This window comes from Anguilla rostrata, chromosome 1 (assembly GCF_018555375.3).
Source record: "Anguilla rostrata isolate EN2019 chromosome 1, ASM1855537v3, whole genome shotgun sequence".
Taxonomy (NCBI): Eukaryota; Metazoa; Chordata; class Actinopteri; order Anguilliformes; family Anguillidae; genus Anguilla; species Anguilla rostrata.
The window spans coordinates 8,910,684-8,923,287 of record NC_057933.1 but is presented as its reverse complement, the minus strand read 5'-3'; the positions used below and the strand labels follow the sequence as shown (position 1 = coordinate 8,923,287).

Genomic DNA, 12,604 nt, shown 5'->3' with positions numbered 1-12,604 from the left:
ATTAGCACAGTGAGATTAGCACAGTGCTGCTCTGAGCCTCAGTGCTGTGGTCAGAGTGAGATTAGCACAGTGAGATTAGCACAGTGAGATTAGCACAGTGCTGCTCTGAGCCTCAGTGCTGTGGTCAGAGTGAGATTAGCACAGTGAGATTAGCACAGTGCTGCTCTGAACCTCAGTGCTGTGGTCAGAGTGAGATTAGCACAGTGAGATTAGCACAGTGAGGTTAGCGCAGTGACACGGCTGAAATAGAAGGTTCCCGCGGTAACGGTGTCTCCTCCGCTCACAGCCTCCACCAGCCTGCCCTCGGCCCTCTACAGCGTCCTGCGCAGCGTCGTCACGGTAGCGCTGCTCTACGGCCTCTGCTACGGAGCCCTGAAGGTGCGTTTCGCGCTGCCCCGCCTCTCACCTGCGGCAGGTTAGAGGGGGTAGCAAAAAGAACCGCGATTGGTTGGTGTGGTAATGGAGTATGAGCAGCTGGCTTTGTTTTCGGTGTGGTCTGGGTGTGGTCAGGTGCCTGTTGACTTGGGGGAGTAACAGAAAGAACTGTGATTGGTTGATACGCTAATGGTTTTGTGCCCATGTGTTACTGATATGGTCCTAGACCAGTGATCTTCATTCCTAATCCTGACAGGTCGCAGGGTCTGCTGATTTGTCTTTCTGTTTATCTTAATATCCGCAACCAATTCAGACCTGAGTTAACTGTAACATCAAGGGCTTTAGTTGATGAAATAAGTGCTGAGCAACAACAGAAACCAGCAGACCCTGCAAACTGCCAGTATCAGGAATGAAGGGCATTCTCCCAGACTGTGTTGCGGCTGTGTTACTGAACTGCGCCTGTGTTGCAGGAGTCGTGGGACGCCCAGCACATCCCTGTGCTCTTCTCTGTGTTCTGTGGGCTCCTGGTGGCTGTGTCCTATCACCTGAGCAGGCAGAGCAGCGACCCCTCCGTCCTCATGTGAGTCTGGCAGCCCGGCAAGTAGGTGCTGCTCTGAAGCCTTAGGGGGAAAAAGGGATGAATCTGGCAACCCTCCAAAGGCTGATTTGAGCACCCCACCTGCACAGTTACCATAGCAACCACGCTGTAGTCTCATTTGAATCAAAAAAGGAAGATTTTCAAGATGGCTGTTTTTGAAAATGATCATCAGTTTTTGAAAGATGAAATGTGTTCCCTTGTAAGGAGATAAAGACAAGTGTCAATCAAATTTTCGATGAAAACCTAGCTGGCTGGTTCTCATTTTGACATATTATAGGGTGCTCAGTTTTTAACAAGTGGCTCTTTTTTTAGGAATGAACAGCAAAGATGAAAAGCTGCTCAAACACGTGTGCTGATGTATTCACCTCCCTCTGAGCGGCTGTGAATGTTAAAATGGAGCTGATTTAATAATCTTTTTAAAAAATCTCTTTTTCTCTCTCCAGCTCCTTGGTGCAGTCCAAGATGTTCCCCAACTTGAAGGACAAAAACCCGGAGGACCCTCTTTCTGAGGTGCAGGACCCCCTGCCGGAGAAGCTGAGGAGCTCCGTGGTGGGTCTGCAGCGTTTCCCCCAATCACACTCTAATACAGCACAGCTGGAGATCAGCAGCACAGCTGGAGATCAGCAGCACCGCTAGAGATCAGCAGCACCGCTAGAGATCAGCAGCACCGCTAGAGATCAGCAGCACAGCTAGAGATCAGCAGCAGAGCTAGAGATCAGCAGCACAGCTAGAGATCAGCAGCACCGCTAGAGATCAGCAGCACAGCTGGAGATCAGCAGCACCGCTAGAGATCAGCAGCACAGCTGGAGATCAGCAGCACAGCTGGAGATCAGCAGCACAGCTAGAGATCAGCAACACAGCTGGAGATCAGCAGCACCGCTAGAGATCAGCAGCACAGCTGGAGATCAGCAGCACCGCTAGAGATCAGCGGCACCGCTAGAGATCAGCGGCACCGCTAGAGATCAGCAGCACAGCTAGAGATCAGCAGCACAGCTGCTGTACGAATGTGTTCCAGCTCGGTTTTTGTATTTTCGTCCGTCCTCGGGCTCATTCTAGCAAATGTACGAGTCAAGCACAACAAGGCGTGCTTAGAAGATTATGTTCTGCTGATTTTAAACCCTTAATTTGCTTTTGGGACTAATGTAAAATACCCCAGTTGCACTTCTCAGTCCTCAGCAAATGTGCTGAAGTTGTAACGGTCTAAATTTAGCCATTTAGCTGTTCCCAGTGTGGCTTAGAAAGGTGCATTTCACAAGGTAAGCAAACGGCACACAAGCTGGAGATGAGCTAGAGAGGAAGACCTTCAGGATGAAGAGATCGGGCGCATCTTTCTGATCCTCCTCCTCCTCCCTTTGCAGAATGAGCGGCTGCAGTCTGACCTGATTGTGTGCGTCGTCATCGCTGTCCTCTACTTCGCCATCCACGTCAGCACAGTGTTCATTGCACTGCAGGTAGGGGGCGCTACTGTCCGTTAATTAATACCAATTAACACCATTATTGGTGTTGACTACAGTGTAAAGGATCGAGCCGACTTCTGTGTATAATTTGCCGTTATTGGTCCCTCAGTGTAGTATAATATTCAGGGAACTGAGCTGGTTGTCAGTTGGATTCCCAGCTGGGTTGCTGCTGTTGTACCATTGAGGAGCATAACCTGAATTGTACATATCCAGCTGTATGCATGGAAAGTATGTAAAAATGTCACCTGTGCTAGCACTCTTGATGTGCTAAATGCTAACTGTAATGTAATGTCCCTGAGCTGGTGAGCTTGCTAACCGTACTGTGGTTTCTCTCTCTCTCTCCAGCCCTTTCTGAGCTATGTCCTCTATGCACTGGTGGGCACGGTGGGGCTGCTCACCCACTACCTGCTGCCTCAGGTGCGCAAGCAGCTGCCATGGTACTGCTTCTCGCACCCCCTGCTTAAGACCAAGGAGTACTATCAGTTTGAGGTCAGGGGTAAGTCCTCCAGTTTCTCCCTCTCAAGAGCTGGGCCAAGGGGGGAAATACCCTCCAGGTCTTTTTATCTCTTTAGTGCTCAGTGTTTTATGGTGCGGTGCAGAGGGCTAAGTGCTGTCATAAGATCCCGTTGAGCTTTCAGTTCCTTCATGACATGCATTTCAGTTTGAAATGACTTCAACTGGCTACAGATGAATTGTTGTATTTTATGAGAACCTGTGACCCTCGGCTTGGTCCTCCTCTTGTCCGTGTTCGTGCAGGCGCGGCCCATGTGATGTGGTTTGAGAGGCTGCACGTGTGGCTGCTGTTTGCGGAGAAGAACGTCCTCTACCCGCTGGTCATCCTGAACGAGCTCAGCGGCAGCGCTCGCGAACTCGCCAAAAAGCTCGACACAGAGTGAGCGTCCATTTTCAGTCCGTCTGTCTGTCCGTCTGTCTGTCCGTCTGTCTGTCTGTTTGTCTGTCTGTCTACCCATCCATCTGTCTGTCTGTCTGTCTGTCTGTCTGTCTGTCTGTCCGTCTGTCTATCTATCTGTCTGTCTGTCTATCTGTCTGTCTGCCTGTCCATCTGTCTGTCTGTCTGTCTGTCTGTCTGTCTGTCTTACCTTCCGTCTTACCTGTCATGCCTTCTGCTGTTCCATCGATTTTCTGTTCGTCATTGAGCACCTAATCTAGTCTTTACACTCGTTCGGATGTTAATTGGCAGCCTGATCCCTTCTGTGAGAGCTCCCCATCTGGTTCTTGTACCCCATGTAACCACCTTCTGTGTTGGTGGTCTATCTGCCTGTCTGTTCTAAAACCCGGATGTCTGTAATATGCCTGTGTATCTGGTGATGTCATGCTGCCTTGTCCTGTTTTATCTTCATGTGTTCTCACCTGCCTGTCCATCTGTCTGTCTGTCTGTCTGCCTGTCCATCTGTCTGTCTGTCAGTCCGTTTTTTACCTTCCACTGGTGACTTACCTGTTATCAGAAGCTTATCAATCCTTCTGCATGGTTCTCAAAATTCTCTGTAGTTGTCATTAGAGGCAAAGCCTAATCTATTCTTTTGAACACTTCGTTTAACAAGTATGTTAAAATGGGGGTACGGCAGTCCTGACATCACCTTACAGATAGAAAGTGGAGAGGAACTCCACCAATCACTGAGTACATTGGTAACCCACAATGTAACAACACCTTCAGTGATTGGTGGAGGTCTATTTGCTGCTTTCTTTGCTAAAAAACCACAGGGAAGCCTGGAAGTATAGACTGGTGATATCTGGTGATGTCATAGCAGCCTTGCTCCTGTTTTATTTTCATGGTGTTGGCTCCACCCTGCTCTTTGCACACGGCCCCCCTCACACAGCCCCCCCCCCCCCTCCGTGTCTCTCTCAGGGTGGGGGCTCTGATGATCACTGTGGCCGGGTTGAAGCTGCTGCGGTCCTCCTTCAGCAGCCCCACCTACCAGTACGTGACCGTGCTCTTTACCGTCCTCTTCTTCACCTTCGACTACCGCGCCCTGTCCGAGACCCTGCTGCTCGACCTCTTCCTCATGTCCATCGTCTTCAGCAAGGTGAGAGGGGAGGGGGCAGAGTGTGAGGGGCTCCCATGGTGCTTGTAGGTCTGTCAGAGTGTGGGGGAGTCTGGTGGTGGTAGGGGGTGGGGTTCTTTCCTCCTGGCCTGTACCCCCTGTGTTGGTGGGCGGGGCTTGTTGATATATGGCGTGTGGTGTGCAGGCTCTGTTGGCGGTAGGGGGCGGGGTTATTTCCTCCCAGCCTTTGCCCCATGTGTTGGTGGGCGTGGCTTGTTGATACATGCCGGTGATGCGCAGGCTGTGTTGGTGGTCCAGTGTGAGGAGCTGTCGTTGATGTGATGTCATGTTTGTTGACCGCAGCTGTGGGAGCTCTTCTACAAGCTTCGCTTCGTCTACACCTACATCGCGCCCTGGCAGATCACCTGGGGCTCCGCCTTCCACGCCTTCGCCCAGCCCTTCGCCGTGCCTCGTATCCTTCCACCTGCGCCCGCCCGCTGCTCTTACTGGCGCCAGACAGGGTGCTGTGAGGTCACCGACGCTGCGACAGGAATAAGGATCTCAGTGATATTACGGCCACGGTGCCCGTCTGGGAGGGCTGTGTCACTGGGAAGGGGCACTGAAACAGGACAGTTCACCTCGTCAGAGGGCCTGAGAGATTTTAGCAGTGTTGTCATGTGACTGTGTCAGGGCCTGGGAGACTGGGGTAAGGTTGCCAAGTCAAGCAGAAAATCTTGTCTCCTTGAAAATGACCCAATCATCACAATATTAATCCAACTGTGCCCTAGTTATCTGTAATAACAGGTCAGGTGGTTTATGTATTTCCAGTCAAATTGTGGTCAAACACCCTTGAGAGCGCTGTTTGTCCTTGACCCTTGACCTCTCCCAGACTCCGCCATGCTGTTTGTCCAGGCCGTGGTGTCTGCCGTGTTCTCCACACCGCTCAACCCCTTCCTGGGCAGCGCCATCTTCATCACCTCTTACGTCCGACCCGTGAAGTTCTGGGAGAGAGACTACAAGTACGGGCTCCCTTTCCTGTCCCTGAGAACAGCTATCCATATCCTGAACTGCACTGTCAATTTTTGACAAATCATATAATGCAGTTTATTATATTAGGCTTTATATTAGAGGTATTGATGTGGCTCTTGTCTGGTGAATTGTCTCTTGCAGCACGAAGAGAGTCGATCACTCAAACACTAGACTGGCCTCTCAGCTGGACCGAAACCCAGGTAGCGATATCTTGAAAATGGATTGAAATTGATCTTTATTTGACAAAAAAATCTAATACTTCATTATCTTCAGGACAGAACGTGTCTTCTCATCTTCCATTTACAGAGTCTAACATGTTCTTTTTGCTGAATTTCTCATCTTTAGTTGATGTTGAAGTAATTAAGTGTGGATTTCATAGAGGGAGTTGTCACAGCTTTAAAAAATCAATTTCCTTTGAGGTGTTAAAGTACAAAACTCGCTCTTGTTTGCCGATGTTTTTCCGGGCCTGTGCATCTCCTCTGTGGTGAAATTGCTGACGGCTGTGTGTGTGTGTGTGTGTGCGTGCGTGCGTGCGTGCGTGCGTGCGTGCGTGTGTGTGTGTGTGTGTGTGTTTTGCAGGCTCTGACGATAACAACCTGAACTCCATCTTCTACGAGCACCTGACGCGCTCGCTGCAGCACAGCCTGTGCGGGGACCTGCTGCTGGGCCGCTGGGGGAACTACGGCACGGGCGACTGCTTCATCCTGGCCTCCGACTACCTCAACGCCCTGGTGCACCTGGTGGAGATCGGCAACGGCCTGGTCACCTTCCAGCTGCGCGGCCTGGAGTTCAGGGGTGAGCCAGGGGGGGGTGAACCGTAGGATGGGGGGCGGGGGGGGGGGGGGTTAACTGCAGGATGGGAGTGAGCGGGGGATTGTGTCGCTTATGGAGCTAGGGACTGATGGGGTTTTCTCTTTCTGCCCCCCCTCCACCATGCTCTCCCTTTTCTTCCTCTCTGCGTCTCCCTTACCTCTTCCCCTCTCCTTCTCTTTCTCTTTCCCGCTTACACTTTTTCTCCCACCTCATCTTCTTTCTCTCTGTCTTTCTCTTTTCCATCTTTCTCTCCCTTCCCCCTCTCCCAATTGCTCTCTCTTCTGTCCCTTCATCTTTCTTTTTCCCATTTCCATCCTTCTCTCCCACTCCCCTCTTTCCTTTTTCTTTCTTTTCTTGTTCTCTTCTCCCTCTGCGTTTCTCTCTCCCTCTCCTTCTTTCTCTCCCTTTCTCGCTCCCTGTCTTGCTCACTTCCCCTCCTTCACTGTCTTCTCTCCCTCTGCCTTTCTCTCCCCCCCCCCCCCCCCCCAGGGACGTACTGCCAGCAGCGGGAGGTGGAGGCCATCACGGAGGGGGTGGAGGAGGACGAAGGCTGCTGCATGCCCTGCTGCAGCCCGGCCACCTGCCCAGTGCGTCCTTCAATCGGCGGGCTTCGGCCACGCGCTGGCTGGCCTGGGAGGTGCTGGTCACCAAGTACGTGCTGGAGGGCTACAGCATCACCGACAACAGCGCCGCCTCCATGCTGCAGGTGTTCGACCTGCGACGCATCCTCACCACCTACTACGTCAAGGTGAGCGCCGGCGCGGAACTTTCCGGAATGGCCAGAGCGGGTTCACTAAACATGCGGATTATGTCTATGGTCTTCCAAACCTTCACACATCCCCCCCAACCCTAACCCTAACCCTAACCCTACTACGTCAAGGTGAACGTGGGGGCGGAACTTTCCGGAAGTTCACTAACCACACGGACTGTGTCTATGGTCCTCCACCCCCTGTAGTCTTTCTGCTGTAAACAGCGATTGATTTCAGCCCAGGTGGCACTGCTCACGAGTGACGATCTCGCCAGGATTCTGTTACTGTTACCCGTCAGTAAACAGCAAACAGAAGATCCCCTTTGATCCCCTTTGATAGAAGCTGGACCGTAGCCAGGGTGGCCGCGGTGAAAGTGTGCCGGTGAAACTGCGACTGTACTTCTGCTGTTTGCTCTCGGTGTGAAATACGCTGTGTGCTGAACTGACATTAACTAGACTAGCTACAGCCTGCCACCCCAGCACATTATTCTCCCAGGCCAGTCTGGTGTGTTCGTATGACAGGAATTAGTCCTGAATGGAAAGTGGAATGATTAATATTCATCATTTTCTGAAAGGACACACACTGGGATTTAGTCCTGTTTAGAAATATTTGTCTGCATGTGTTGGGTATGCATGGTGAAAAAATAAGCATTCATTTTCAGCATTGAGACAGAAGGCTAACTAGATTTGGTGAGCCTTTCGACCAAAATCTTTAGGTCACACTTGCGTCGCATTCAGAAGGGTTGATTCAAAACCTCGGAGAGTGTACTTGACCTTTGACCTCCTCCCCCCCTTCCCGAATCAGGGAATCATCTACTACGTGACGGCCTCGCCCAAGCTGGAGGAGTGGCTGGCGAATGAGACCATGCAGGAGGGCCTGCGCTGCTGCGGCGAGCGCAACTACGTGGACCTGGACCCCACCTTCAACCCCAACATCGACGAGGACTACGACCACCGGCTGGCCGGCATCTCCAGGGACAGCTTCTGCGGGGTCTACCTGAGCTGGATCCAGTACTGCAACTCCCGCAGGGCCAAGGTAACAGACCGCCGCCCTCTGCTGCCCGTTTGCAGATAATACCCCCCCCACCCCCCACCCCCGGTTACTGTACGAGCAGTCACATGACCAGGGTGGGTGTGGTTTGTGTGTTTCGCCCGCAGCATCTGGAGAGCGAGAAGGACTCCCCCCTGGTGACGCTGTGCTACGGCCTGTGTGTGCTGGGCCGGAGGGCGCTGGGAACTGCCTCGCATCACATGTCCAGGTAAAGGCCCCCGATTGGTCGGAGCGCGAAGCAGTTTCTTGTTTGTTCAGCAGGGTCTCTAAATTTGCATCTTGCATCATTTTCCTGTTGTCCTGTTTATGCATCGTCGACTTTATAAAAAAAACTAGACTGGATGTTGCATTGAAAAAAGGGAAGTGATTCTACGTTTTATAATTGACGGCCTGTTCACATGCAGTGATGCGTAGCATTAGCTCTGATGGATGAGTACCTCACGTAGGCCTGCTGCTTTGAATGACATCTTTTACGTCTCCCGCAGTAACCTGGAGTCTTTCCTGTACGGGCTGCACGCGCTCTTCAAAGGCGACTTCCGCATCTCCTCCGTCCGGGACGAGTGGATCTTCGCCGACATGGAGCTGCTCAGGAAAGTCGTGGTGCCCGGAATCCGCATGTCACTCAAACTGCACCAGGTACGGGCCGCACCCACACCGCATGTCACCCAAACTGCACCAGGTACGGGCCGCACCCACACCGCATGTCACCCAAACTGCACCAGGTACGGGCCCTTACCCACACCGCATGTCACTCAAACTGCACCAGGTACGGGCCGTACCCACACCGCCTGTCACTCAAACTGCACCAGGTACGGGCCGCACCCACACCGCATGTCACTCAAACTGCACCAGGTACGGGCCCTTACTCACACCGGGGTTTAACACCTGCATCTGAATGTGTGTGTACACTGCCGCTGTGTGTGCGTGTGTGCACACATACGTGTGTGTGTGTGTGCGCACGTACGTGTGTGCGTGTGTGTGTGTGTGTGTGAGTGCGTGCATGCATGCGTGTGTCTGTGGGTGTGTGCGTGTGCTTGTGCTTGTGTGTGTGTGTACACTGCTGCTGTGAGTGTGTGTGTGTGTGCGTACATGCGTGTGTTTAGTATAGCACTAATTTCAACGTTGTAGTTATGTTCTAGAGATGTAGTCATGTTATTCTTACCTCTGGTATTTTTAACTTCTAGTAAACTCATCAGTCCCCCCCTGTGATTATTTACTCCCCCGTTCTCCTCTGTTGTGTTCTGTCCCAGGACCACTTCACGTCTCCGGACGAGTACGAGGAGCCGGCGGTTCTGTTCGAGGCCATCTCGACCCACCAGCAGAACCTGGTGATCGCCCACGAGGGCGACCCGGCCTGGCGGAGCGCGGTGCTGTCCAACTCGCCCTCGCTGCTCGCCCTGCGCCACGTGCTGGACGAGGGCACCAACGAGTACAAGATCATCATGCTCAACCGCCGCTACCTCAGCTTCCGCGTCATCAAGGTGTGCGCCGCCGCGGGGGCGGAGTCGGAGACGGAGGCTGAGTCAGAGACTGAGGCGGAGTCAGAGACGGAGGCGGGGTGGAGGCGGAGTCAGAGGCGGGGGCGGACAAGCAGGGACAGCGAGCTGAGAATGCTGCAGAAATACAGCCATACGTCAATGTAGAGAGAGAGATGAGGAAAGTTCCGGGATGCAGGATTCAGAGGAGAGCTTTCCAGTGATAAGCAGCTGCTGGATTACAGAGAGTTGTGTCTGTTTAAGTGAGTCTAAAGCCATTTATTATTTAGAGAAATGGTGAATGGCTCACAGATGGCGCCACCAGTAAATTCAGCAATACCATGTGTCAGGTGCTTAAAAAATAAAATAAATAAATAAAACGAGTAGTAAATAGGATGTTTGAATACAGACAGTAGTGAATGGGAGGGTTATTACCCCAGTACCACTGTAGAGGGTCTCACCGGTTTTCTGTGCTGCCCCCTGCAGGTGAATAAGGAGTGTGTCCGCGGGCTGTGGGCGGGGCAGCAGCAGGAGCTGGTGTTCCTGCGGAACCGGAACCCGGAGCGCGGCAGCATCCAGAACGCCAAGCAGGCGCTGCGCAACATGATCAACTCGTCATGTGACCAGCCCATCGGCTACCCCATCTACGTGTCGCCCCTGACGACCTCCTACTGCAACTCCCACGCCCAGCTCGGACACATCCTGGGGGGCCCCATCAGCATCGGCAACATCCGCAACTTTGTCGTCAGCACCTGGCACAGGTACAGTGTGTGCGTACGCAGTGTGAGGGGACGTTCTGCGGGTGCAGCACGTTCGCGTCTGTTGGCTTCCGTGACAGTGTGTGAGTTCAGCACAGAATGGAGTCATTCCGTGGACACAGCTGTCCATGTAGTGAAATGTGGGATCTGAAGATTCCGTTAAAAGAATGAAGAGCTCATTAACCCCTTAGGGTGTGAGATCACAGATGTGTGATTAGATTGTTCTTAACTGAACATTCTGATGCTGATGTCACAATCAGTACTGGTTATTGAAAGCAATGTTCTAAAACACTGACTCTTCCTAATGGGTTAATGTTAATACTACATTTCTGCCCACATTTGTCTAAATTGGATTTGTAAGACACTACGTTCTACAGTTGTAAATTCCTGTGTTCCCCATGTTATTACGGTGCGCTGATTCCTCTCTCTGGTTCTTCCAGATTACGGAAGGGGTGCGGGGCGGGGTGCAACAGCGGCGGGAACATCGAGGATTCGGACGCCGGGGGGATGTCCTGCGCCAGTGGGAACGGGACGGGCGTGAGCGTCTCCCAGCAGAGCTCTGTCTCTCAGGGAGGGGTGACTGGCCCAGCACAGCCTCTGTCCTACCAGCCACACTCCCTGGGTACGGCCTGTAGGGGGCTCCACTGAGCAGACCACTCTTACGCAGGACCATGACCTCACACAGTGAACCCATCAATACGTACAGTACATTCACCTCACACGGTGAACACATTAATGCATTCAGTATATTCACCTCTCACAGTAAGCACATTAATGCCTACAGTACGTTTACCTCACACAGTAAACGCATTAATGCATACAGTACATTTACGTCACACAGTAAAGACATTAATCCATACAGGACATTCACCCCACACAGTAAACATAGTAAGTCCGCTACTGTTTGTCTGACTGCATTGTTGTGCTCAGTTCTCCCTTTAAATTTGGTCTGTCCAGGCACAAAGTCAGAATTTCAGAAAAAATGCTTTTAAATCTGAACTGTTTTCACAGTTACAGAATGTTTTCTGCTTGTGCAGTAGGGTCTTAGGTATCTGTGCCAAAAATATGAACGTTAATTTTAACTGTAGAAATGCAGTAAAAAAAATAGACCCCATTTAGCAGCACTTTGGCACGTCAGGGTCACTTGATCCAGCGTCTCTCAGAGCACGGATGACCTGCCTTAATACAGAAACAGGGGGAAGTGAGTCATGTCTTGTCTTTCTCTCTTCCCGTCCCCCCGTCCCCCCGGCCCCCCCCCAGGCACCAGTCAGAGCTCGCAGTCGGTGCAGTCGGGCCTGGTGCGCCACTCCCCCGCGCGGGCCTCGGTGGCCAGCCAGTCGTCCTCGTACCGCTACAGCAGCAGCCGCCACTCGTCGCTGCGCACCTCGGCCACGGGCCTGGAGCCCTGCCGCCGCTCGTCCACCAGCCAGCTGTCGCTGCGCACGCTGCCCGCCTCGCTGCAGCTGCGGCTGACCTCCGACCCCGCCGGCCCCGCGGGTCCCGCCGGGCCCTCCTCCTCGCTGTCCAGCCACAGCATCCCGCCCTGCAAGCGCCACACGCTGGTGGGCCTGCTGGGCAGCGAGGGCCTGGGCGGGGCCGACCCCGCCCCCCAGCACCACCCCGCCCTGTCGGCCGTGCGCAGGGACGACATCTCCTACAGGGTGCAGGTGAGAGGGGAGGGGCTTAGCGGCGATAGAGCAGGGGAGGTGTTCAGGGTGTGGTAATCCAATGCAGAGGAGCTGCATGAGTCCCTAATGGAACAGAAGGGAAACTTTCACTGTCAGTGTAATGGTGAGCATAGGACTACTTCCTGCTCAGTCGATCAAAACCTGCTGAACAGTAAGACTACTCCTTGCCTGCCTCTCTTGTCCGTCCTGACTGCCTGTGCCCTGCCTCTCTGTCCCGTCCTGACTGCCTGTGCCCTGCCTCTCTGTCCCGTCCTGACTGCCTGTGCCCTGCCTCTCTGTCCTGCCCTGCCCTGCCTGCCTGTGCCCTGCCTCTCTGTCCCGTCCTGACTGCCTGTGCCCTGCCTCTCTGTCCCGTCCTGACTGCCTGTGCCCTGCCTCTCTGTCCCGTCCTGACTGCCTGTGCCCTGCCTCTCTGTCCCGTCCTGACTGCCTGTGCCCTGCCTCTCTGTCCCGTCCTGACTGCCTGTGCCCTGCCTCTCTGTCCCGTCCTGACTGCCTGTGCCCTGCCTCTCTGTCCCGTCCTGACTGCCTGTGCCTGCCTCTCTGTCCCGTCCTGACTGCCTGTGCCCTGCCCTCTGTCCCGCCTGACTGCCTGTGCCCTGCCTCTCT

The 12,604-nt window shown here is 53.4% G+C and overlaps 1 protein-coding gene across 1 annotated transcript in view; it reads left to right on the top strand.

Annotated features, from left to right (window-relative positions):
- The window catches only part of pcnx1 (pecanex 1), a 48,564-nt gene that overhangs the window by 34,768 nt on the left and 1,192 nt on the right, over positions 1 to 12,604 (top strand). The window contains 20 exon segments of the mRNA XM_064317453.1: positions 287 to 378; positions 846 to 955; positions 1,417 to 1,522; positions 2,332 to 2,424; positions 2,776 to 2,926; positions 3,187 to 3,322; positions 4,298 to 4,475; positions 4,797 to 4,905; positions 5,323 to 5,452; positions 5,604 to 5,662; positions 6,042 to 6,257; positions 6,765 to 6,842; positions 6,845 to 7,023; positions 7,829 to 8,059; positions 8,182 to 8,282; positions 8,560 to 8,710; positions 9,325 to 9,555; positions 10,036 to 10,310; positions 10,748 to 10,929; positions 11,568 to 11,974. Coding sequence (XP_064173523.1) covers positions 287 to 378; positions 846 to 955; positions 1,417 to 1,522; positions 2,332 to 2,424; positions 2,776 to 2,926; positions 3,187 to 3,322; positions 4,298 to 4,475; positions 4,797 to 4,905; positions 5,323 to 5,452; positions 5,604 to 5,662; positions 6,042 to 6,257; positions 6,765 to 6,842; positions 6,845 to 7,023; positions 7,829 to 8,059; positions 8,182 to 8,282; positions 8,560 to 8,710; positions 9,325 to 9,555; positions 10,036 to 10,310; positions 10,748 to 10,929; positions 11,568 to 11,974 — 3,215 coding nt within the window.